The 27,168-nt window shown below is 32.1% G+C and overlaps 1 protein-coding gene across 2 annotated transcripts in view; it reads right to left on the reverse strand.

Annotated features, from left to right (window-relative positions):
• LOC136796724 (uncharacterized) overlaps positions 1-27,168 on the reverse strand; it is an 887,913-nt gene that overhangs the window by 134,206 nt on the left and 726,539 nt on the right. For both annotated transcript variants that reach the window (XM_067051189.1, XM_067051190.1), the window contains one exon: positions 6,181-6,325. In XM_067051189.1, the coding sequence (XP_066907290.1) occupies positions 6,181-6,325 (145 nt within the window). The remainder of the gene's footprint in view (positions 1-6,180; positions 6,326-27,168) is intronic.

Raw genomic sequence — 27,168 nt, forward strand, 5'->3', positions numbered from 1 at the left:
TAAAATATTAATTATCTTTTATTGTAATGAGGTAGGAAGAGAAACGATAGATAATCGATCAATTCGATCGGTCCGTTCGCGAACGACTTTTTGTTTATGAATGTGAAAAAAAAGAACAAATACTCGTGAATATTTTGGTTATTTTTGCAATAAAATAAAATACAAAAATTTTCTGTTCTTTGTGGTTTGTTTCTTGGGCCCGGTATCAGGCAACAATATTTTATAATAATATAGTTAATAAACCTTTACTGTTTAAATGAGAATATATTTAATATTATTATTGTCACTAGTTAAGAACCATCTGCATTGTATGACTGGTCCAAGAAAATCGATAGTACAACAAAGACACTTTGATGCATATTCAATATTCCCAGAAATGAGGCACATATTCGACGAAATCACTTACCTATGTTTGTTTTTATTCGATCGAAGGGGTCTAAATAGGGAGGGAGAAAAGAAGTTCACAAACATACGATACCTTCTCCGCCATTATTATTCCTAAACGTATTAAGCCAACATTCAGATTTCTTCCACTTGACACCATTATAAAGGAAGTGAGTCTGTTGTATAAGGGCGTTATTTGCTAATGATTTGTCTCGCTTTTGCTGAATTTGTGTTTACTTTCTCTACCTCTCCTTCTTTATTCACCCCACTTTCCCTTCCCTCTTCCCACTTTTTATGCTTAATAGATCCAAGGAGATTGCTCGGTAAGTTGGAATAATAAATGACATAATTTCAACCTAAGCATAATTTATGAATCGATTATGGTTTAATTTAAACGAAATTAGGAAAACGTTTAAGGTTACCAGGTGAATTTCTTGTTAACGCGATTGTGAGCAATAAACCAACAGCTATAAAGAAAAATCGAATGTGAATAATAATCAACAAAAAAAAAATCTATAATGAAAGCATCATACCAAATAATAAGAAAAAAATTTTAAACATTTTTTTTTTGTAAATTAATGATCTACTGGAAGAGTTTCAAGAAACTAATATGAAATTGGTGAATAAACACAATCTTCTTTATTTAAATATATTAGTTTATTACACAGACAACAACGTTATATGAACATTATACTTTGAAGTTGGGCTTATATAATAATAATAAATACGGAAGTTTTCTTGATACTATGAATGACGAAATTGACTATAAAGATAAACTAAATGTTATTTATAAAATTAATTGCCAGAATTGTGAAGGTTTGTACATTGGAGAACATCTAAAAAATTAAAAACAAGAATTATATATATAAGGAAACAAAAATAGTTTGCAGCTATTTATTTTCCGACGTTTCGTCCCACTTTGCAGGGCTTTTGAAAGGTAAAGGTTGAACAGGAATTGAAAAACAAGAATTGACCAACATAAGATTAATTGTAAAATTATAAAAAAAAACATTAATACTACACTATTGGTACAACATAGTATTAAATAAGGAGTTAATTATATATTATATAAAAAAGTTAATCAAGTAAATAGTTCATGAATAGTTTAATGAATAATTTGATATAGGGTTAATATTGAAAGTATATGTTAAATTTGTGAATATGTTTTCTAGCAACCCCGAAATATTGTTGCCTGTGTAATAAACTTATATATTTAAATAAGGAAGATTGTGTTCATTCACCAATTTCATATTTTTTTTTATTTTACAACTCCAAAATATGAATTTCCAGATTTCATAATGCATTTGAAAACAAAAAAAGGCGAAGGAAGCACAACGTTCAAATTACCAATGACAGAAAAATTAAATTTTGAAAAATTCCGTTATTTTCTAACCCTACTACTACTACTAGTACACTTAACAACGAAACTTAATATTTACTATTGATATTAATTATGCAATTTCTGTCAGAGAAGAAGCAATAATTTTGGATCACTAATTTACTGAAACCTAATTTAATCCACTACAGTTTCAATCTCCAAACAGGAGTGTATAGACGAGTGAAGCATATGCTAAATGTTTAGGGTATGAGTGAAGTCCATAAGGAAATGGAAGAATTTGGACACCATAAAGTCTAAAAACAAAGGGAATATTTAGTTAATGATACAACCTGCTAGTAACGTAGAATTGAGGATTAACTAATGTTCAAAGGTCTTTTGATTGAATGGATTGGGTGCGTTTTGATACTCTGATCAGCATTTAGCTGTCCCCAACATTTCCAAATTACAATGTAAATTGTAGATAGACTTACGTATAACGAGAATTTTAAACCAATAAATAAAATGGAAGTAAATAAAACAAAATTAAATCTAATTGAGGTCATTCATATGGAAATACAATTTATGTGAGTCCTTCTCTTTCATAGTTTATCTTTTCTTATCGTCACCTTTCATGTAATTGTAGATTTTGAAAAAAAATAAAGGTTACCATATTTTTTTTTAATATAATCAAAATAAACACTAATAGCTTATAGGGTTCTCTACGATCAATTTTTTTCATTTCTCTCTTAATAAAACCATGGAGTTAAGATATAATATTTTTGCGGGAGGGGGTAGGGTGGATCTCCATAATAGGATAACAAGCTAATAATATATTCTTTTTTTTTTTTATGGCTCAACAAAAATACCTATCCACCACAGAAGGGTGCCGAAAAAAGAAAATAAATGATCACAGAGAGTGTAGGAAATCTATAATAGAGGCGTGGAATTCTTTATCATACAACAATTATATTAATATTAACTTAATATATGGGGAGCTAATATGGTGATGAAATACAAAAGCGGTTGAAAACTATTAAAAAATATTATTGAAAATATTATTTACGAAATTGTGATGATTAGAATCGTTTAAGGATTTAAAAAAAATTGCATGCCATGGACCAAAAAATATGACCGAAAAAAAGTTTTTTACAATCGAACCTGTTTTTGAGCAATGAAATAAATTGTATACGAAAATTTAAAAAGGACAAATTTTTTCTTACAAAATTAAAAGGTTCACGATCGTTACTTTAAATAAAAAATTAATAAAAATTAATTTAAAATTTTGAAGTTTCTTATAAATAAAACTATTTCACAGCTACAATATTATTAAAATTAGTAAGGATTCACTATCGATTATTTAATACAGAGATCATCAAAGTAGACGGTATCGACCTCTGACGGTCGATACAATATACGGTAGAGATGATTTCGATAAAACATACATAAAGCATAGTTTAATGTAATGTTTACGAAAAGTCTATAAACATATATGTATATAGACTCATATAATCAACACTAATCCTTTCGTTTTCCTTTTATTTCATTCCTTAAGATTATGATCAGTTAGAGAATTTTTTATTTTTTTCATTATTAATTTTTTGATAATAATAAAAAAATATATTTTGGTTTATATATTTTCTGTATTTGATGTTTCCGATTTTCGTTTATACTTGTAAATGTGTATATTAGCAGAAATATTTTTATATTTTTAGTTTAATTTTGTTTATCATTTTTTAAAAATTTATTATCAGAAGTTAGTCACCTTATGTTTTATGATATGATTTACGATTTTATTTTATTTTTTCTAGTTTTATTTTATATATTCTGTTAATTAATGTTGTTTATTTTTATCTTTTCAAATTCATTATATTTTATGATGGTTTATAATTTCATTTTTAGTTTTTATTTTACTCTAAGGCTTGAAAGCCTAATTTTAAATTCTGTGATATCTATTTTTTTTTCTTGAAGATCAGTTAATAATACAGCTATAATTAGGGAATGTTTCGCAACTTAATTGTTTGCATAGCCAAGCCAATTGTCTATTTAAATTAGTTCTACATTGCTGTGATCTAAATAACTCGATATATATATTCAAGTAGTTCTCCTGAACGTGCTGAAGGGCCAGATGCCCACTTAATAGAGTCTGCTCCAAAAGGATCTCTCGACCCCGGAGTCGATATTCGGGTAATAGAACAGAAAATAACTTAGACTATCTAAATCCAGGCTTCTGATCTCGGGACTGGAGTTGGTAGGGCATTTTCTTACCAACTCCTGTAAAATAACATTTATACACTTTTATTGATAGAGTTTTTAGTATTTTTACATCTACTTTCATTTATACATAGACTGATTCGTTAAGATTTGTTTAAATTTAATAATAAAAAAAAATGTAAATATACTGAAGTGTATTCCTTTAGATTTATTTTTAAATTATAAATTAAACAATTATAATTTATAGAATTGATTATTAAATCACATTTAATGCAATTATTTGGAAAATTCAAAACCTGCAATAGTTGATATGTAAATGATTGGGAAGAAGCGATACACTTTTATTGATAGAGTATTTAGTATTTTTACATCTACTTTAATTTATACATAGACTGATTCGTTAAGATTTGTTTAAATTTAATTTTTAAAAAAACAATATGTAAATATACTCAAGTGCATTTCTTTTAAATTTCTTTTTAAATTATAAATTAACCAATAATAATTTATAGAATTGATTATTAAATCAAATTTAATGCAATTATTTGCAAAATTCAAAACGCTACATGCAATAGTTGATATATAAATGATTGGAAGAAGCGACACACTGCTTGGGCTCCTAATGACTCGTGTGACAAAGGAAATCGCGTGGGTGTGCCGCGTTTGTGTGCAAATAGCTTTTTTATGTAAGGATAGAGATCTATTTCCGGAAGCCTCTCCAACATTATATTAGGGACATTCTAGACAATTCAGTCCGTGACATTATGAAGATTATTAAAACGTCACTGATGCTTTTGAAACGAACGAAATGCGTGACAACATTGAATATGAGAGGAAAATAATTTGAAATGAGATATATACAGAAGTTCTGCATGTCAAATTAAAGATTTTGGTTGTACGAAGTTTTATAAGCTCTATTTCCATATCACTAATGGATAGAACAATATTTTTACAGTTAATTAAAAAGTTTATGAATAAAAATTTTTGAACAATTTTGAACTAATTTATCATATGATTGTAACGAAATTCAAGTTTTCAACACGATGTTTTATCAACTGAGTGACGTTTCTGTTAAAAAAAAAAAAAAACTTAATTATGATAAAAATTATAAATCAAATTATTGATATTTCGTATATAATCTTTTTTTTAATATCTTTATTGAAATTTACAACAGTATATTATATAATGCATTCAGTAAAATTGATCTCAGTTAAAATGGAGTGTTACAGGCGTGTAGAGAAACTAACAATTGGTAGCACAATTGGTAAGTATATAAATTTAAATGACATTTTTTGCCAAAAATATTTTACGTTCATAAAAATTAAAGCTAGTTTGCGTAGAATCTATGACATTTTTGTGATCACTTGAAAATCGGGCGTAATTTATGTCATTATGTGTGGTCTCAAAATTTCCAACTTCACAACAATTTCCGACATTCTTTGATATAAAAGAAAATGTTCAGAAAAACAGCATAAAAAAAGTCATTGAAGTCCAACAAAGACGTTTACAGGAATATTATGTTCAGATACATCTAGAAGCGATGTATAGGTTTTTAATGACTTTACAACAGTTTTTATGCAATGGAGACTTATGCAATTCAATGGTGGGGGGTGTTTGTTTGAAATAGTTCACACCTTCATGAATAATAAGTTATTTAAAAGAGAAATACAATATTAAAAAGTATGAATCTTAGGTATTGAATGCCGCATTTAAAATGTGCCAGATAAAAAGTTGATATGAAATAAAGCTGAAATCAATGATACAATAATTTGGTCTAATGATACAAGAACAACAAAGAAATATAGTTTTAATAATCAAGCCATGTATGGGTTTGTGCCATGTGATGTAACTTGGGGTCACATATAATTTTCAACGGTCGAATAATTTGATACGAGAACTTCTAAGTTTTACCATTTTACGGTGAGTTTCCAAAACATAATATTGCATAATATGTAGTTAACAGATATTAGATTTATCGTAATAAGTCAAGAATATGTATTTTTTTAAAATTAAATTTAACTTGGATCAGTAGGGATTATGATCTGGGCCATATATTGACATTTTAAGTTTCCATTATGTTTTGTATAACCGAGTAACCTCTGGTACGTTTCTAAGCAGTGCACAAAAGCTATTTTGTAATACAATAATATATTGAAGACAAAAACAAGGTATTCAAATTGTAAAAATGACCAACCACTGTATCAAAATACAGTAGTATGTATATGAATAAACACATTAGTCCAAAGAATAATATTTTAGAAAAAACTAACCTGTCTTCCATTTGGCATTTGCCCTCTCTGACTTTGCAATGGGTTTTGAAGTTATCGAAAATTTCCCAACAGGCCACATCCTTCTGACAGACAGAGGATGCGTGGTTGCATGTTGGAAGAGCATCGATAGGGAATGGGTCCTTTTCTGTAAAATACAGGAACGAAATAGCATTAGTTTTAATTGTAAATTTCTAAGTAATAGCAAAATATCATAAGTAAAAATCAACAATCTTAACAAATTTTAGTAAAAGTAACTTATAAATATTTAGTGAATTATACTATACGGTACGTGGTAAAATTGAAGAGCCATTATGCAGACGGCATCAATAACATAAACTGATAATAATAAGTAAAAAGGTAATGGTGTATTCTGTATTAAAAAAAAGAAAGAAAAAGGAATAGGAAGTCATTAACAACTAGTCACTATTGTATACCTTCTGTCCCATCTGCATAATTTGTGAACAGTATGTACTACAAAAAGTATATTTAAAAAACCACAAGCAACAGTTTTAATTTATAATAAGCAGTTCAATCAGTATACTGATAACTGGTGCGACAGACCGTGGGCATTCAAGACCTCGCGCGATATACTAAGGAAAATACATCGCGCATTTTCTGACGTGGTTTCGCCACTCTCACGGATATTTTTTGTGAGAGCAACCCATTGGCTAACGGGCCTCACAAAAACCCAGTGGAGGGGGAAGGTTGTGAGTGGGTAATGTATAATTATATGCTTGAAAAAATCCCGGATATGGCTGGGGACTCGAACTCGCAACCTTTGGGTTGGTAGACAGGCGCGTTACCACGATGCTACCGTCACCCCCTATAATAGTATAATTTATATAAATTTTTAACTAAAAAATATTTAAATGATGATTGTTAAATAAATTTTTATTGTTGTACTGTTTTTCAAAATTGTAGAAGTACCCTGAGGAGGACTCCGCAAGAAATATTTGAAAAGTACAATAAAGAAAATCACAAAATATTTATATATTAATTAGAGTATACAAATTAAATAAATATAATAAATTTCAACCCCAAGCTCTAACCTCGTAAAAAGAACTTTAGACTGTAACGCATAAGGAAACGTTTGTAAAACCTCCACACTTAATGACTAAAAAGGTAAAGAAAACAGATAAGAAGAAATATTTTGATATAAACGTAAAATTAAATAAACATGATATAAAGTAGTGCTTCCGGTAATTTGAGTTTACTAAGAAAAGTTGCTGCTACTCGTAAATGCTATTGAGGAGTAACAAAAACGTATGTTAATGAATTGTGTAATATTATTTAATTGTAAGAAATTTAATATTATTTTTACTCAAATATCCACAAAACATATGTTTATTTAAATACAGTTTAACTTAATTTCTTACAATCTAATAACAAAGTGAAAAGAACAATATAACTTAGGCCCTATACTTTCTTATTCTAACTATATCTGCGCTACTCTAATATATACTTATTCCTAACCCAAGGGGGGAGGGTTTGGATCGAATGAGGATTGCATTAGTTTCTTTTGCATTCAGCTGCAATTGGAATATATATAGTAACTAATTTTCTCGTTTAATTAAAAATATTGTAATGGGTATACATAGTAATTAATTAAAAATTTAAATTCTCTATAGCATTGAGAATACAGAATTATATTATTTGCATAAGTGCATATGTTTTGTATTTATTAAAAGCAACTATTAATTCCACCCCTATAGATGCCTTATTAAATGATGCAAGGGAACCGCCTCTAAAACTCGGGAAAACAACTACAAACGGGGCGAATCTTTTTTAAAAACATAAGCTTACAATCAGAAATATTACAATAAAATACTAAATCTTTGTACTTTCATCATAATTAAGCCATTCTGGCAAAGATTCAATAATTGTTTTCCCCATCGGTTTGTTTAATAAAAATGTAAAATATAGAGAAATTTGTAAAGTGTAATTAGTATCAGGAAAATTTCTATTGTATAAGGGGGTATTCCAAAACAGTATAGTAAATATTGTACATTTTATATCTATGCAATAAAAATTTGTAAGCCAAAAAAAATTCTGGAAGAAAAATAAATATTCTAGTGGTGGTGATGGCGATGGGGCCCGGTCATTGAACCGCAATCAGCCACTGGCCCTCCAGGTTGGGGGAACAAAAACTCTGACATTCACACAGTACACTATAACATCACAAAACACCAAGGTCATTAACAGTACACACCCTAGGATTAACAGTACCTTTCCTAGGAAGTCCATCAGACTGAGGCGCCAGGTTCCTTCTTCTACCTAAACGCAGCCTAAAAGTACTGGGTGTACGAAGGAACCAATGAAAGCTCTCGAACCGATTTGGGAGGGGGTAAAGGAGAGGCAATGTCAAGCAATGGGTACCTACAAGGCAGAGACCAGTGGACTCCACACCTGCCGACACCCGCCAGTAGGACAAGAAGAGGGTCAAATCTATTGGGGAGTCCAACAGGAGGACCAGCGACCCTGGACCTTCAACTCTGCAGAAAGAACCGGAAGAAAAACCCAAGACTTATATGGCAGTTTGTGGGTGCCGAAGGCGATCCAGACCACCTGAGAGCAATATTCAAGGTGCCGAGCAACACGATCGTCTGGTTGGAAGCAAATGATTGGCGGCTGAGGTACGAGTTGGTTTGACTGACTGTATGGAACGCCGGTCTATTCGATAAAGAGCCGCCACCCCCTGTTTACAGGGGAGAGCATTAAATTACAGGAGGAGCAAAGGAATGTCAAGCGCTAATAGGTGATAGCCTTTCCTATATTCCTACTTATCTGCCACACCAATGATCAAGGTAAGACAAATTAACATTCAACACAATAAGTCAGCTACTGTCAAATTAGCCAAGTCACTTTAGGGGATCAAATCGACCCTAGAGCTTATTCAAGAACCTTATTGTTATAGAGGAGCTATTACAGGATTAGGGGGGTAGGCGGAAGGATAATCCGCCAAACCTCATGTGAAGACAACCCGAGGACTTGCATCTGGGTATCCAAAGACTTTCAGGTGTTGCCTCTCACTCAGCTTAATACAAAAGACACCACGACCATGGTACTCAACATCAAGGTTGGTATTAATAAGACTAAACTGTTAATTGGATCTGTTGATGTCCCCCATAGTTTAGATCCACCTTACCAAACTTTAGAAAGACTTCTCCGACACGCTAGTAGATTGACCACTATTGGCGGGGATATTAATGCTCACCACTTATTGTGAGGAAGCACAGACACCAACGAGCGAGGCGAAGCCTTGGTGGAATTTTTAGCCTTAACAGATTTAGAAATACTTAACAGGGGGGGCGAAGCAACTTTTGTAAGAGCTAGGGACGAGGTTTTAGATATTACGCTGGCCTCAATCCGGATTAAAATCCTTTGTAAAGACTGGAGGGTCACCTCAGACATAACACTGTCTGACCATAGGTTGATCTCATTTATGATTATAGCTAAGAAACCCCCAATGAAGAGAAACCCGAGAAATACAGACTAGGATCTTTTCAGAGAGAGACTGGAAGGTGTCTCAACCTATGCGGTGGAAAGACTTTCCAGATCACAGCTAGACATTGAATCTAGCCTACTTTAAAGTATGGTTATATCAGCCTACGAGAGGTCTTGTCTATTGAAAAGGGAGTCTAGAAAAAAAGTCGGATGATAGTCAATTGAATTGAATAAACTACTAAAAGAAACAAGACACCTACACTGCACAGCTTGGTAGGGAGGATTGAAAAGACCTTATGTCATTCAATCCTCCGCTTTAGGACTCTTTTTCGATGTAGAAGGGACATTCGTCAGAAGTAGGCCTGAGACAGGCAGTAAGGCCTATTAGACCTTTCTGCCCCGAATGCGATTATCAGATGGGTCAGATTTGTCCTCAATAATAGAATAATTGTAGTTTTGGAAGACGGTACTACGTTACAGGCACTTGCAGTAACTGGATGCCCTCAGGAGAGTAGCATCTCACCATTGCTATGGTGCCTAGTTATGGATAGCATATTGAGAGGACTTGTGGATGCTGGGATATTCGCGCAAGCTTTTGCTGACGATGGAGTAATTATCATTACTCGAAACTTCATGAGTACCATTTTGGAACTTATGCAAGTCGCATGTAATCTAGTACAGACATGGTGTGAAACATTCAGTTAACCCAACAAAGACAGAATCAATTCTATCCATCAGGAAGCGGAAGTTGGGTATATTTTAAACCCCGATTTTATTTGGTAATCAACTCCAACTAAGCCAAAAGGTCAAATACCTTGGAATTAGTTTTGACTAAGAACTGAAATGGGATCTCATTTGGCAGAAATTAAAAGAAAAATAAGTGCTAATAACAGCGCTAATACCACTCCACTTATTGATTAAAGGGGAAGCGGCATTAGCCTATCTTATAATGAAAGAAAAGAGTCAGTGGACAGAGACAACAGAAGTGACTTGTAATAGCTAAAGTGGTAGAAAGCGAGTTACCAATACTACAATACCGCTCACCACTTCAGTATAAAACACTCGCTCTAGACACTAAGATTGGTTACCTACATCCATGGATATGGGAATGGATTGACAGGACTAACGGGGGCAGGAGTTTACATAAAAGAATTAGGCATAGAACTAAGCTTCCCTCTAGGCAAGCACTCGACTGTCTTTCAGGCAAAAGAGTTTGCCATAAGATGTATTAAAGAGCCATTCCATTGGGTTGCCTTGGGGATTGCAAAAAGGACCAATAGGCCAACTTGTCGGACTTGTTCCCCCCACCATTACCAGTACCAGTAAATATACTACATTAGTTTATAGCCGTTTTTATAAAACACTATCAATCACTAAGAGGTGTATATTCAACTGAAAGACCTCCTCAATAAAAATTACTTTATGAAATGCTATAGAAAACATAGATAGAAGTTTGTAAAAATGTACAGCTACAATCATTGAAAGTCCATATTTTTAAGGTGTCGCTTGTTGACAAATGGCACACACACACACCCGTGCAGAGTAGCTAGTCTCCCATCGGACGCCTCCCCATGTGGCGGATAGGGGGATTCTCATCAGATATGGCCGGTTCCCGCCATATCTGATGAGAATCCCCCTAAATAATAATAATAAAGGGAAATAAAATACCCGGGGTGGACCAAAACTAGATAGGCGGCGTACTGGTCAGCGTCTGTCCCTCAGGTTAGAGGCGGCTGTTTCAAAACCTGGCAGGAGATATAAAATGCGAAAACAAAAAAAAATTGGGTTATGGAAAATAACGTCAATTGTGCTACGGTGCAGGGGCACGGAATCCCCGTACCAGCGTCGGTAGGGAATGCGAAAGCGGGTTCCCCGGCGTCGTTATCATACGACCGTAGTGCTTCAATGGTGGGAGACTTGGCCATTGTAGCATCTAATACCACAAGATTAACCACAAACAAGGTGATGAAAAATCTTGGGAGCAAAATTAAGCAACTTCTCTCCTTCATTCGCACCAAGAATAATGTACATGGTAAGATAAGGAGTTTCACATGCGAAATCCAACTATACTTTGAAAAGTTGGAAAAACAGCTGCCCTCCCTATTGATACTGCAGATGATCACACCCAAACGAAGGTCAGTCCACCGAGGAAGAATGCTGTAAAGTCGGAGGGGACACTAACCACACATTCTTTGGCCGGCGGTAAAAAGAAGAATAAAAAGAGAACTGCACAACCCAATGCACTAGTTGTGCAGCATAATGTAGATCGCCCACAGAGATCTAATGCAGCTCAACGGGGAGAACAATTGAAGGAGCTATGGCAAGAAGAACGAAAAAGTTCGATGAAGAAACCTCGCCCTAAGCCACCGAGGCCTGATGCAGTAATAGTAAAAAAAAAATCAGAAAGTCTGTCCTACTCAGATGTCCAAAGACGAAAGACCAGGATTCAATCACCAAGGTCCGAAAAATTAATAAAGGTGATTAGCTACTCCAATTAGACCGGAGGAAAGAGCAATCTCTTGCTGCACTAAAAAGCTCAATGGAGGGTGTGCTTGGCGAAGGGGCAGAAGTCCGGACTTGGACGGAGGAGTCCCTTATCGAGCTAGGAGATTTGGATGCACTAACCACAAAACAGGAGGTTGTGGAGGCCTTAAAACCTCTCCTGGGTGATGATTCAGTGCCCACCACAGCAGTGAAAGCTATCCGTCAAGCCTATGGAGGTACACAAACAGCGGTTATTTCACTACCAGTTCTCCAAGCTAGGAAGATTATGGCTAAAGGAAAGGTTCGAGTAGGCCTTGTTGTTAGCCGTATACGCGAGAGACTTAGAGTTGCAAAGTATTTCCGTTGCTAGGAGTACGGACACATAGCTCGGAACTGTGTTGAAAAGGATAGGACCTCCCTATGTCGAAACTGTTGTAAAACGGGTCACAAAGCTACTGACTGTGACCAGAAACCGCAATGCGCATTATTTGCGGGAAATGGAGATTCTGACCACCCCAGCGGAAGTAGTAAGTGTCCGGCTTTCCGTTCAGCACTGAGAATAATGATGCAAACCCAACAGTTTGTGAAGCTCCACAGGATCTCCTTTACCAACCTGTACGGAAACAGCACATCGACGTCGCTATTCTCTGCGAACAATATAAAAATCTGGATGGCAACTCGTGGGTATCCGATGCCAATGGTAAAGCTGCTATTTGGGCCTGTAATTCCCAAGCTATCCACGAAGTGAATACTGCATCGCACTCCGGTTTTGTATGGGCGAATATCAACGACGTATACTTCTTCAGTTGTTACGCCTATTCCAGTATCACAATCGAAGACTTCGAGAATTTTTTGGATCGCATTATCTTAGAGATGATAGTGAAGAGAGATATGAGATAGTTGTGATAGTGAAGAGACTCACCACAGTCGTCCTCAAGAGGATGAGAGAGGAAGAGAGGGCTAGAAGACGTTAGTAGCATGGAAACGTAAAATCATGTGAAGAAAGCGAGGCGGCACTCAGCCATTTCCCTCCATGAAGTAATGCCTAGCGGCGGTCCCGTGGAGAGGAATGAACAGGTGTAGGGCGGTGGTTTTAGTGGGTAAAAATCCCACACATGGATAGGTACGGGCCTATCCGTGTCTTTTGAAGATTTCGACCGACCCTCGTAAAAAAATAAAAAAAATAAAATATATATATATTTATATAAAGTTCAAGAATTAATGATGACTTGAGCTGTGCGATTTATATCATAAATATAATCATTATAAACTACACATCCACTTTCATCTTATACTGAAATCAATCCAGAGAATATAATTTTGTAGTTTTAACAGATTTGATGCGTGTATTGTTAACACTAAATAATAATATAAACAAAAATATAATTAATACCCAAATGGAAATAATAATGAAAAGAAAAACATTATCTATCAATAAAAGGAAATAAACAAATAATATTTAAGTATTTAATGTGTCACGCAGGGCATCCCAGATAACGAGGTAATAGATAAAACAGCTAAATTAGCCATTATAACTGGTCAAACAGTTGATTCAAAGATACCTTACACAGATTATTATATAATGATTAAATTAGATCAGATAGAAAATTGGTAAAAATAATATCGGGAGAACCTCACCAGGCAGTTCTATAAAATTATATTTCCTCATATCTTTTGAAAACCGTGGTTCTCACAATCAAACATATACAAATACATCATTAAAACATATACTAGAATTAGAAAGAATAACGGAATTTGCAATAACTACCAACATAAAATTGTCTTAACAAAGCGAATATTGTGGCAGTAATTAATCTTTAAACATATCATGTTTAAATGTCTGGCATACAAAAATTACGAGAAATAGTGTTAAAAGATTTAGATCCAATAAAATTAAAATATCATTTTATCACAGTATTTTAAAAGTAACAGACTATATAAAAATATGTTGCATCCATAAATATTGGAAATATATAAACAAAAATGTATAACAGATATATAGTTATGGTATAGTATATTAGAGAAACAGATATATTTAACTGATGAACTAATATCAATAACAATGGGATTGGGCAAACCGTCCCACAGAGATACCATATGCTTGGAAGAAACCAATGCCACCCATACAGGTTAAAAAAAACAACAACGATGAATACTAACATTTATAAAAAAAACAGTAAACATAACTTTTATTTTTGTCCGGTTCGAAGTTTAAGTCAAAATCCCTTGAATTTTAACGATATCCTTTATAATTTAAAAATACAAAGTTACATGAACTTTTGTTTCTTATTTTTATATAATACATATTTAATATTTGTATAAAAGAAAAAAAAAACAACTTTTAAATCATATATGTGCAGTCACTGATATGATCATAAGAGTTAAAGTGAATGCAGTACAATCTGTATTGAAGCATAGAAATTCTTTTATTGTGAACAAACAAAGGTGAACGCACTTGACTGATTGATTGTAGTTTTTGACTGAGATATACTTCAAAAATTACAATTAAAAAAATATAAAATTTATAGTTCTAATCAACCACAAGAACCCATAACAAAAAAAGTTATTTTGTGGCTTACCACACACTTGTGTGATTTAATCGTGCCTCAGACCACTAAATTTAATATATTTTAATAGTAAGTAAACTAAAAGTTTCAAATGTAAACTAGACTTACTTTAATTAATTTTAATTATATAGCTAGTCAATTTATTTTAATATTAAGTTGGAGAAAAATAAATCCATTATTTTTTCGGCAGATGGTTGAAACGATTGATATCACGTAAAGTATTGATCAAACAATTTATTTTTCAGATTTATGTTCGTTGTCAAGGTAACATTTCGCACTAAAAAAATACATTTACTGTTTTTTGTTTGAGTTGTGAGTTACAGGGTGTTAAAGATGGAAGTCAGCGAAGATAAAATTCAATACATTTTACAGTTTTTTTTTTTTTTTTATAAAGGTGAAAATGCAAGCCTTGCTGCTCGTTGTGAATAGTTTTTATGGAACCGACACTGTAACATATAATTAAGCACAATTTTGGTTCCGTCGATTCCGTTCGAATATTTCAGATGTTAAAGACACACCTCGCACTGGCAGGCCCGTTGCCGACAATGTTGATAAAATCACAGAAATTAAGGAAGTTGACCGGCATGTTAGTAGTCGTAGCATCGCCAAGGAGCTAAAGAACGGACATAAAACATTTTTGAAAATACGTGCACAAAGCTGGATTCAAAAAAAAGCTTGATGTTTGAGTGCCACACCAATTAACACCCCAAAAAACATGATGGATCGAATTTCCATCTGCAAAGCCTTTTCCAAACGGAATGTAGTCGACACATTTCCTGAACGGATGGTGACTGGGGATAAGAAATGGATCACATACAACATTTTGAGCCATAAATAAAACGTTTTATTGTATGTATTGTTTGTTATAACCTGTTTTCTGTTTGCCAAAAAACGTTGTGTCAGATTGAAAATTATTTATTAATAAATAGATTCTATTTTTAGAATTTATTTTTTTATCATTTATTTTTTTTTATTTTTTTTTTTTTAGTAAGAATATATTATATGGATTACAGCCCAAATACCTATTTCCTATCATTGTGGCAACTAATATACAACTTACGTATAACTTTGCTTTAAAAACAAAACAAAACACGTCATTCCAATTCGTTCTCACAATGTCAGCCATTTTTTAAAAAAATCAACACAGAATGAACCCAAAAACCTAATACAAGCAATATAATACTAAATTATTCTCCTAATGACTCTTATTTTTAAAGAAAATAACGTTTTAAAAAAAATAATACACAGAGTTTCCAGCTGATAAAGTAAAAATGAAAAAAACAAAAACAGAAATATATGTATATCATATTAGACCAGAACTTCAATCTTAAAGAAATGATGAATAAAACCTGGTACAGTAAAATAAATAAAAATCTAAATCCTAAATAATACAGAAAGTAAAAAAAAAAGTCAATGAATTCTATATAGCTCACTGAATATATAAATAATACAACACCAATATCAAAAGTTAACCACACACTTGCAGACATAAATAACAAATAAAAAATATAATAATTATATGTAGTTTAAATTTAAAATAACAATAAAAAAATATTTAGTATAAATCCAATGGAATAATATTAAATTAAAAGTAAGAATAAGCCTATATATAGAAGGTAACAAATATTTTTTTATGTTGTGTTGACTTATGAGCTACTCAATAAAAGAATTACTTGCTGTGTATGCTCCAGTTAATGAAATTCTTATTTTCGGTATACATTAATAAAAACAAACATATAAACATCACACGATAACGATAATAATCAATTAAATGTAGTTCCTTTATGTATTTTGAAAATTTTAATATTATTAAATTAGGTAATAACTATTTATTTATTTTAATACCTTTGAATAAACACTGAATAGTAATAAAAAATGACTTTTGAGATTTTTTTAATGGAATAAACCAGAATGTATGACTTCGGTATCATTTTGAAATGGCAATTTTTTATTAGCAAATTCTACAGGATCACGAAACGGCTGCATCACATAGATTTTTCTCTGAATTTTCCAAAAGGATCGTATCACATAGGGCAGACATTGACCACTGTGTGGTCCCTGGTATAGTTTCATTGCAACCTACGCTGTTCATAACTAACTCTGAAAGCTCTCTCCCCTTTAATAAACGTTTGGAGCTCAAAGTTCCCAACAAACCCGACCCTTTGATAGATAAAGCTTCCAAATGGCCTGTAAGCACCATCAATTTAGGGATGTTTTGTAAGTAAGGCTCATTATACTAAAAAATATCCCTTTTTGAGTTGCACTTCAACCAAACTAAATTGCATAGTAATGTGTTTGAAAAACATAACCCCTTTCAAAGCAAAAAGCGTAATTATTCAAACAAATTGTCTGAAAATCTTTTTTAAAACTCAAATTGCCAGAGATACGAATTGTCAATTTTCCCATAGAAACTCTCTTGTGTCCAGTGCCTATTTAGTTAAAAAAACAATTAACTTGTAAAGGATTAAAGTAGCTAATACTGGATATTTTATATTTTAAAAAGACATAAATAAGAACAAAACTGAAGCTAGATTATTAAGATTGTTTTCATCACCAATCTGCAATCTTAAAAATCAGGTATTTTTCAAAAGCTAATAAAAATAAAAAAGTCAGATAAAAAAAAAATTAATTCATGTTACTCTAACCCTAAAGACGCATAAGACATAATTAACAACACTATATATAAATACACAAAATACAAAACAGAAATAAAAGACTAACTACCTGCTAGAAAGAACTATTACGTTTTGGAAAATCAACATAAAACCAAATTTAATTTTTCTCATCTCTCAAATCCTCCAATCCCACATCACCACCCTTGGTTAATGGTTGCAAAACTGGAGGATTAAAACAAATTCTAATAAATCCCACCAACTCACATACACCCTTCGTCGTAAACCCATGACTTCCTGTCCCATAGTATCCTTTAATAATACCCCACTCATTCCTTTCGAACAAATCCGTTACTTAGGACTAAATCTGGACAAACAACTGACATGGAATCCTCATATGAGACTGAAACGACAGGAAACTGCTCGTCGATTCCGACTATTACAACATTTACTAGACAAACGGTGTTCAGGCCAATTTTATTCCATTATCCTAATTCTATAAATTCCAAACTCACTTCACAAAAAGTGAGCTGTTCCTAGAGGTAATTCCTATCCACTGCAGTATAACTTCTTTAAATTAGAGATAACAGTGTCATGGTGATCTTATCTTGTATGTGCCAGTTTCTTGTCTTACCTAATGTATCAGTTTTTATTAACTTCTTTTCGCCATAACAGTTTTGTGTCTATCATATAACAAAGTGTCTATCATACCAAATATCAAACAGTGTTATGAAACATTTATTTGACAGTTTAAAGTGCAAAATTAACTATTGATTAATACAACAGTGCCTTTCTTACCTTGTTACAGTAAATCAGTAAATTCTTTATTTCTATTTATCATTTATCAGTTTTCATCCTCTACCAAAAAAATAGTTAAAACCCAAATTAATTACCCTAACAACTCAGCTTATTCTGGGCAACAAGCTGTGGCCCAAATATTTTGGTCCTCCGGGCCGGATATATTATTTTGGGTGTTCTAAATTGTCTTTATTGTATTTTTGAAATTAATTCATCATGGCTGGAGATAAAGACGGATCCATAAACAGAGGCCATTTTTCGCCGGAAGATAACCTTATTACACCGTCGCCTTTTAGCGTCCTTTTGCAGAGGACATCAAAGTCATTAGAGATCAGGGACGTGCAAGAATTCAGTCTGATGAAGTAATAGAAATATTTCAGGGAATGTATGGGGGTCTGGAACAAACATAAAAGAAGTTTGAGAGCATCTTTTATGAAATGAAAGAATTGCGAATTATCAACAACGCAGATGATTTCCAAAACCATCCGATAGCACATCATTCTCTGAAACAAAGCAGAGGTTAGCGTAGAAAGAAGACTTAGACAAGAGGATGAATGAACAAGGTTGTCTAAAGTGGAAATGTTTACCACCCAAACAATGGTTTATGTCGGTCTCCCATCGATCCTATTGAAGCTAAATTAACCTCATTTTCTCGAAAAATTTTGGACTGGCCCTTTTTCAGGGATTCTTTTATATCTTCAGTCCATAGCCAGAAATGAATTTCCAATATGGACAAATTCACCTACCTAATTGGTGTACTTAAACCACTGGATTGTATCAAAGCATTCTCAAGATCTGAAGCCAATTACGACCTGGCTTGGGCTAGATTACTTCAAAGGTACGGTGACCAGAGAAGTTTGTCCTCAGCCAACATCAACAAATTTATTAATGCAAAACCTATTCAGCGGGTCTCCATGGAAGCATTAGAAAATTCTAGTCCTAATGTATATTGGTAACAATGGACAACTTTAGAAATCAAAGATAGAGAATATTATTTATTATTTGAAACTATATTTAGATATCTAGATAAGCCCTTACGTCAAAAGTTTGAAAGGGAACATTCTGACAAAGAAAACTTTCTCTCGTCTTATGTGGATATAAGGTCTTTTATTGGAGGCAAAGTCCAGCAACTGGCACGATAATAATCTTAAAGAAAATAACCGTACATAACTTAATTTATGGATAAATATATATGAACATACCAATATTTATATCTAATCGTTGTAAACACAAGTAGTTAACATTACTGAAATTTCTGTATTATAATCCACCTCTGTTAATTATCAATTATCAATTTTCTCACAGCCTTTAAAACACTAATCTAATTTTGTTCTCACTGCTAAACAAGGATTAGTGTTATATTTGTATCTTCATAAGACCACCCATAGCTAGAGAAAAGGGTAATCAATTCACCAGGTTGAATCGATGAATAAGATGTCCAGAAGTGACAAATGTCTTGTACTGTCTGCCAAATCAACAACCTCACTATCTGATAAATTCTCATGAGATAGGTCCCTCGGTGACAATTTACATCCTCTACGTAGATATTTGTTTAATTTCCCACTAGAGGCTAATATAAGTCCCAAAAATAGCAGAGAGGGGCTGGATAAATGTTCCGGATGAAATTACACAGACATAATAAGGATGGTCGTCTAATTCAGCAATCTCCATCCTTAGGAATATCCATGAGTTGTACTTTTTCCTATCAAAGCTATATTAATTTATTTTCTTAACGAGCCAACTTTCACATTTGACCATATATTTTCTAGGTCTCAGGAAAAGAATGTTCAATTTTTTTTTTTTTAATAATTTATTTATTTTTATTTACAACTATATATATATATACATTAAGTAAATTTGCTGTAAGTGCTATAATGACATGATACAAACATGTGGAGTATCTACACATTGATAGAACTCCAAAAATATTTCTAGAGGAGAAGATCTCGAGGCCATCTTCTTTTCAGACGCCTATGAGGATTAATAGGTATTGAAGGAGAAACCAGGTTAGAAACGAGTTGGTGAGGGAAGTTTATTATAGAAGGATTAGTATCTGGTTCTGTCCAAATTGGCAACATATGAGACATTGAGGTCCTGATAGATGACTTGATTTGTGAAAAAGTAAGGAGCATTAAGGATTTTACGAAGGATTTTGGACTGTAAGGATTGGATTCGGAAGGAATTTGATGGTTTAGTGGAGCCCCAAAGCTCAACTCCGTATGTCTAGAAAGGCCTTATAATAGTCATGTATATAGATAAGTCTTTTGTAATAGTTTGGCAATTTAGAATTAAAAAACTTTTTATTTTAATTATTAAATATAAAATCAGACGGTATGCCTGAGTCTTCCCCTTAAAACGAAAGAAGGCAAAATTAAAACAAATACTAGTAAAACAAATGACATACAAGAAAAATGCGTAAGATTTCTTATAATAAAAAGAGACGAAAAGGATGAAGAGGGAAATTTGTTAGATTTCAAAAAAATCTCACCGTTCTTTATTTATAAAAGCATAATTAATTTGATCGGAGAAGTAGAATTTGCCAAAAAATTAAAAGATGGAACCCTCCTAATTGAAGTTTTTACGAATACACAATCGGACAAACTATTAAAATGCGAAACAATGTTAAATAAAGTCCCGATTAAAGTAGAGCCGCATAGTAAATTAAACCAGAGCCAAGGGGTCATATGGTGTCCCGATTTAAATAGTTATACGTTAGAGGAAATAAAAGAAGCATTAAAAGGACAAAATGTTAAAAGAATGACATATTTTAAAAATAACGAAAAACATAATAGCAATAATTACCTTATAACGTTTAATAATCCCACTATTCCGCGCGAAATTAAAATAGGATTTTATAATATTACCATAAAACAATATATTAGAATGCCGATAAGGTGTACTGTCTGTATGCGATTTGGACACACAAAAGCGACATGTAAAAGTAATCCAATTTGTCGTTACTGCGGGGAAAATAGCATGAAGGAATACAGTGCGAAAAACCTTTAAAATGTGTAAATTGTCCAGGTGAGCACGAGTCTTTTTCAAAAATTTGTCCAACTTTTATTAAGGAAAAAGGAATTAAGACTATACAGGAGACCAAAAATATTACCTATATAGCAGCTAAGAAAAAATATGAATTAATATGCCCATTACACAATTAACTTTTTCTGATATAGTTAAAAATAAAAAAAATGTCAGTGTTAGCGTACAAACAGAAGAACAAGGCAAAAGTAATCTTATTATTAAGAAGTCCTCAGAGGCCAGTCGACGCACTCCAACTGTTGTCTATGAACCCCCCACCATAACCCAACATCCCCCCACTATTCCCTCCCCTCCTTCACCTATTATTCCCTCTTACCCCTTTTCTACTTCCATTACTCCCCCTTTACCCTCTCTTTCTCCCTCTGTTTCCAGTATTCCATCAACCCTTTCTTAAAAAGTCAGAGAAAAATCACGGTCTTCCACCCGAAAACAGGACAAAAGAGAGGAGGCTGAACCTCCTCCAGATTTTCCGAAGTCTACTTCTTCGGAAATATCCACCACAAACGAAATCTCTGTTCCCCAAGATAGTAAAGATAATTCAAAAGGAGAATGGACGAAAGTTGCAGAAAGAAGAACAAGAAGTAAAGCGCGAATACATAGCCAAAAAAAATGGAACACGATTAATAAGTAAAGTAAAGTCGATATTTACCTTCACATTTTCCTATTTTAAAAACTGATTACATATTTCTTACAAAATTTCTATATAATTTTTATTATTATTGTTTCATTTATTTATCTATTTTTAAATCTTTATTTGTCTAAAATATTCTGAACTAAACCTATTTTTAGCCACCATTAATATCTTCTTCATTAATTTAAAAAAAATTCTCTCTATTTATTCAGGTAAAGTAACTTTTTTTCTCTCTCCTTTATTTTATTTTTATGTCATTATTACAATGGAACTGTAACGGATTAAAAACTCATTTTAATGATCTTCAGATTCTGAGTAGAGATATAAATCCATTTTGTATAGCCCTCCAGGAAACTAATCCCTCAAATCATGACAAAAGAAATTTAAAAAATATTAAAATATATAGGAAAGATGGGCCATATACAAATCATGGCCACTACGGGGTACTCAGGAGGAGTACCTCAGGATACTCAAGACCACTCCTTTGTAAATAGTCATCGTAGCGGGGTACCAGGGCCCACCGTACCGCTGCTTTCGATAGATCCTTGATTATCCGATCCTCATCCTTATGGAACTCCATCCCTTCCAACATCCGCCGCTCCAATACCCTCCCTACCTTTAAATCCCGCCTGTTCAATCATTTCTTATCCATTCAGACCCCATAAAATTGTAAATTAATATAGTTGTAAATATGTATGTAAGCTATAATATGTTTCTTAATTATTTTTACATCGTTTTCTTTTCTCTTTTTTATTCATTAATTTTTTTTATTGTTCAACTGATAAAAGTGAGAAAGTAACTTATAATTATTTATTATAATGATTGTTTTTATTTCTATGTATTTTATGTTTAAGTATCTCTGAGGCTTCTCAGCCTTCATATGTTGATTTCACTGTATTATTCTAAAGGGACTCTTCCCAGAATAAATAAAGTATTATTATTATTATACAAGTGGCACAGAAAAATCTTCATGAATTGGCATAATCTGAGCCTATTTTGGGTAATTAATCTGTCGCTATTATTAACAATTTCTATTTAAAACCCCCCCTTCTTTCAATTAAGTTTGAACCGAAATTTAGAAAGTTTGATCTGGCACACTGGAATGTTACTATAATACAGTCTAAAATAAATATTTTTTCTTGGAATGGTGGTAGGCTTATATAAAAGACTAGAACATGATAAGATGGGGTTGAATAAAGGCCTTATGATATTGCACGTCTCTTGTTTGATGTATCAGGGAGAGAGAGTTGCCTTACGGCTGACCCTAATCCTCACCTCAAGGGATCCTTACGTGATAGGAAAACCTGTCACCGTCCCTCGGAAAATAGTAGCCCAGCCATCTATCCGCTCCTGGAAAATTCAGCACGTATTCCATACATCCCGCTCAGCCACTTCTTACAGTCTCATCGACAAAGACATCTTAACAAGACATATTGTTCCATCTTCGTACGTTGCCAAAATTCATAACAAACTGGAAATAGCCTGATTAAAAAATAAATAAATAACATGGTTAAAACATTTACTTAAAACCATGTAATGTTTTTATGTTAAGCTCATTAAAAGTCTCGACAGTTACGAAAAAAATCACCTGAAGGAAGAGGGCTAATGAAGTCAATTTCAATGTCAACCCATGGGGCATGAGGCAATTTTTGTCGAGACATAGGTTCTGGAGAATTGGCCACTCCCACAACTTGACATAAATGACATAATCTTACCAGTTGACTGTGTGATACGTGATTCCGACGTCTCGTTGGCTGAAATATAAGGTTTGAAACAGCTGGAATCCCGAGTCATATTAACATCATCTGGTAACACAACTATGACCTCCAAGACTCCACTACTCTATATAGAATTCTAAATATAAACTATATATAAAATATTAATTTTTTTTTATAGGAAATATAGGTATCTGGTAACACTGGGAGGAGGTTACACAGATTATTTATTTGAAGTGTAATTTTTATATGTATGTATTAAAATTAATTTTATTGATTCAATTCAGTGGTTTTTATTTTAAAGGAATCCTACAACTTTTGTGGAAAATAAATAAAACAGAAATGTAGGTCTTATAAAAAATTTGGATTGTCATAAAATATTTAATTTTTATATGATAAAAGAAATCATGACTACTGACGTAAAAGGGGCTAAAGGAAAGAATATTGATTGATATTGATTTTCTCTATCATGTACTAAATAAAACAATAATAAAATGAAACAACATGGACGTGTTTATTATCTTAATATATTATTGAGTAATTATTTAATTACATTTAAAGGAGGCGTTCGATCTTCCAGTGAACAGCCCTGAAGAAGGCTAGAAACTCTAGCCGAAACATTGGCACATTAAAATAAGTTAATCGTACTTATTTGTGTTTTTCATTGACCGCACCCCCAACCATCTTCTCCTCATTCATCATCCACGGTCAACTATCTCTCATAATTATTTAATTAGTTTGAAAGTACCTTCTTACTTATATAAGTTATTTTTCTTTTTTTTAAACATTTAAACAAACAGTACAGCGGATTGTTTCATAATAATTGAGTCTCGGACAGGACGTCTTTAGTGGAATTACGTGCTTTGAATGCTTGCACGGCGTATGGAGTTCAATACAAAAGGAAAACTATGTTTCTCTAGTAAATTGCAATTGCTGTACAGCTTGAAAATTACTTTTCAATGCTTAATTGATTCCTAAAAAACATTGTGAGTAAATATAGATAGGTGTACATTTTTGTTAACGTGGTTTTATAAAAAAAAAAAAATAATAATAATAATTTTTCTTCCTAATCACTTAAAAATATTGGTGTGTAAACAATGATTATATTTTCTATTTCTAGCATCATATGAAAAAATTATATTCTTACGTAATAAGTTATAATCTGAATCTGCCCATGGTGAGTAGAAACAAAGTTTTTTTTTTTTTTAAATTGTTTGTAGCACTATAGCTTTTTATTTTAATTTTTACAATATGGTGTTTGCACTTACTCAGCCTCCACTGGCTCATTACCAGTGACGCGGTGATAAGATAATGGAGACTACTCTATCTATACCTCATACGTGGGGGATAGAGTGAGCTCAGTGATCCTCATGTCGAGAGTCTAAATATTGTATATAACAGTGTAAATGGGACTAGAGATTATTTTATTTTTTCTTTATGTACTTGTTTCGTTATGTTAATTTTTTTTCTTCTGTTTAAATATTTATTTAGAGAGATATTTTATTTATTTTTATGTAAATTATTTTTTTTTTCATTTTTTTATTTACTTTTTCTAAATTTTAGAATAAATGTGATGAGATATCACTATTACTTATTTCCCAAAAACGTTGTGGCAGATTGTAATATTTATTAATAAATAAATGCTATCTTCTTGAAAAAAAATTTTCAATAACACTAAACGTCACTCAATCTTAAGATAAAACTAGAGATTTTTTTTAATTATAAAAATTTCGTTGTCATACTGTTAAAATCATATATGTGTGAATTAAATGTATACATTCATATTAAATAGAGAATAAAAATGATAAAATTAATTAACACAACACAGCTGCTATTTTTCACCATATATTTAATAACGTAAACACACCTCCTTGAAATTACGAATTATTAATTAGATAATTTAATATGCATTGATAAATACTAGCTAATTAATGAATGTTTGTTTTGAACTCATCACTAAAACCAAACAACCCAGAACTACAAACCGATTCTCCTAAACGAAAGTGATGAGTTCAGCGAAGTGTTAAATAACAGAAACCCACCAAAGTTCAGGCTAATGTTTGGACTTCAACAAAAAGTTAACAACATTAACATTGAGACCTCAACATTTGCAGCAGTAACATCTAGTGTGTTTCAAGAGTCATTTCTTCCTTAATGGCTGTTTCGATCGACACATCGAATGTAAAGTATCATGTGATGTGAATCAGAAATATAAAATAAGTTGCTAATAAAAATGAGATTTTTTACAAAAATACCATTTGGTTGATACTTGGCGAGCCACATTGATTTTTTTGAATAGACGACACATATTTTATAAACATGTATATATGAGTATTATCGATAAAATAAGAGAGAATAATGTAAAACAATATTTAATAAGAAAATGAATAATATAGAAGATATAAGAAAATATAAATGATAAAAAAGTTTTGAAAAATGATAATTGCTTTTAAAGATAAAATGACATTGACACAATAAAAACGAAATGTAATAAGAAAAGAAATAAAAATTAAAAAGATACTAATTGGATATATAATGCAACAAAATAAAACTAACCTAAAGAGCTCTAGATAAAAAAAACATTGATAAATAACAATGGTTGATTTAAATGGAGAATACAACTGGTTTTAATTATTATTTGTATTGGTTAATTACTATTGCTATTACAATTTAGGCTATAAAAACAGAATAATATGAATGAAGAATAGGGGAGATACTTGTATTGGTGAATACGTACAGGTATGAAAAAGATGGAATGCAAGCAAATGAAATTGATGAAGATGAAAGAGATGGTGCAGATAAGAGTGAAATAAAACTTAAGATAGGTGAAGAAAAATAAATAAAATGGTACACTGCACATATATAATATCTGACCAATAGGATAAATATTAATTATAAAGTTTCATAATTTTGATTAATATACTCATATTTTTTTAGGGTGGAAAATCAAAAATAAAATGCAATATACTCAGATGATGTATATCACCACATTTCCTTATATAGGATAGACACTACAGCAATTAGCATCTTTAAAAAATGCTGTGATACAAATTTTAGTTAAGTGACTATACGAAAAAATTTAAAAAAGAAATAAAGGTTAATACCAATGAGGAATATTAGTACTTGAAGATGAGGAATCCCGAAACGTTGTTTAAACAAATATATAATATTTACAATATTTTAAAGGAAGTTTTTCTTTGTTCACCACAATATCTGACTAAAAATAACAACTTCTTAAGAAATAAAATAAAAAATAAGTTAGTACTTATATATTTTTATTATCTCTTAATTCCATATTTCGTTACTGACAACAGTTGTTTGCAATTGTTTTGTTAACTTTGTCTAGTTCAACACCTTGTTTCCTAATGTAATGTTAAACATTTAAATTTCTGGGTAATATCTACTTCCTCGTTTGTATCTGATGTAATATGTAAAGATTTAATAACAAATGAAGCTGTTAGGTGAAGTCCTAATCCTATGTACCAAAAATTTGGGGAACGTTCGCAGAAATACCAGGGCATTCAAAAAGTCCTGTCGTTTTTCGTTTGTTCGTTGTTTATTTTGATTCTAGAGTGTTTGCTAATTAATTCCGTTCAATACAACTTTTATCCATGTAAACAGAAATTTTTATACTTTATGAATAGGAGGCTAAGGAGGATTAATTTAATGCAGTCACCATCCAACTGTCTAGTTAA

This window comes from Halyomorpha halys, unplaced genomic scaffold, assembly GCF_000696795.3.
Source record: "Halyomorpha halys isolate HHAL.00 unplaced genomic scaffold, Hhal_1.1 Scaffold357.1, whole genome shotgun sequence".
Classification (NCBI taxonomy): domain Eukaryota; kingdom Metazoa; phylum Arthropoda; class Insecta; order Hemiptera; family Pentatomidae; genus Halyomorpha; species Halyomorpha halys.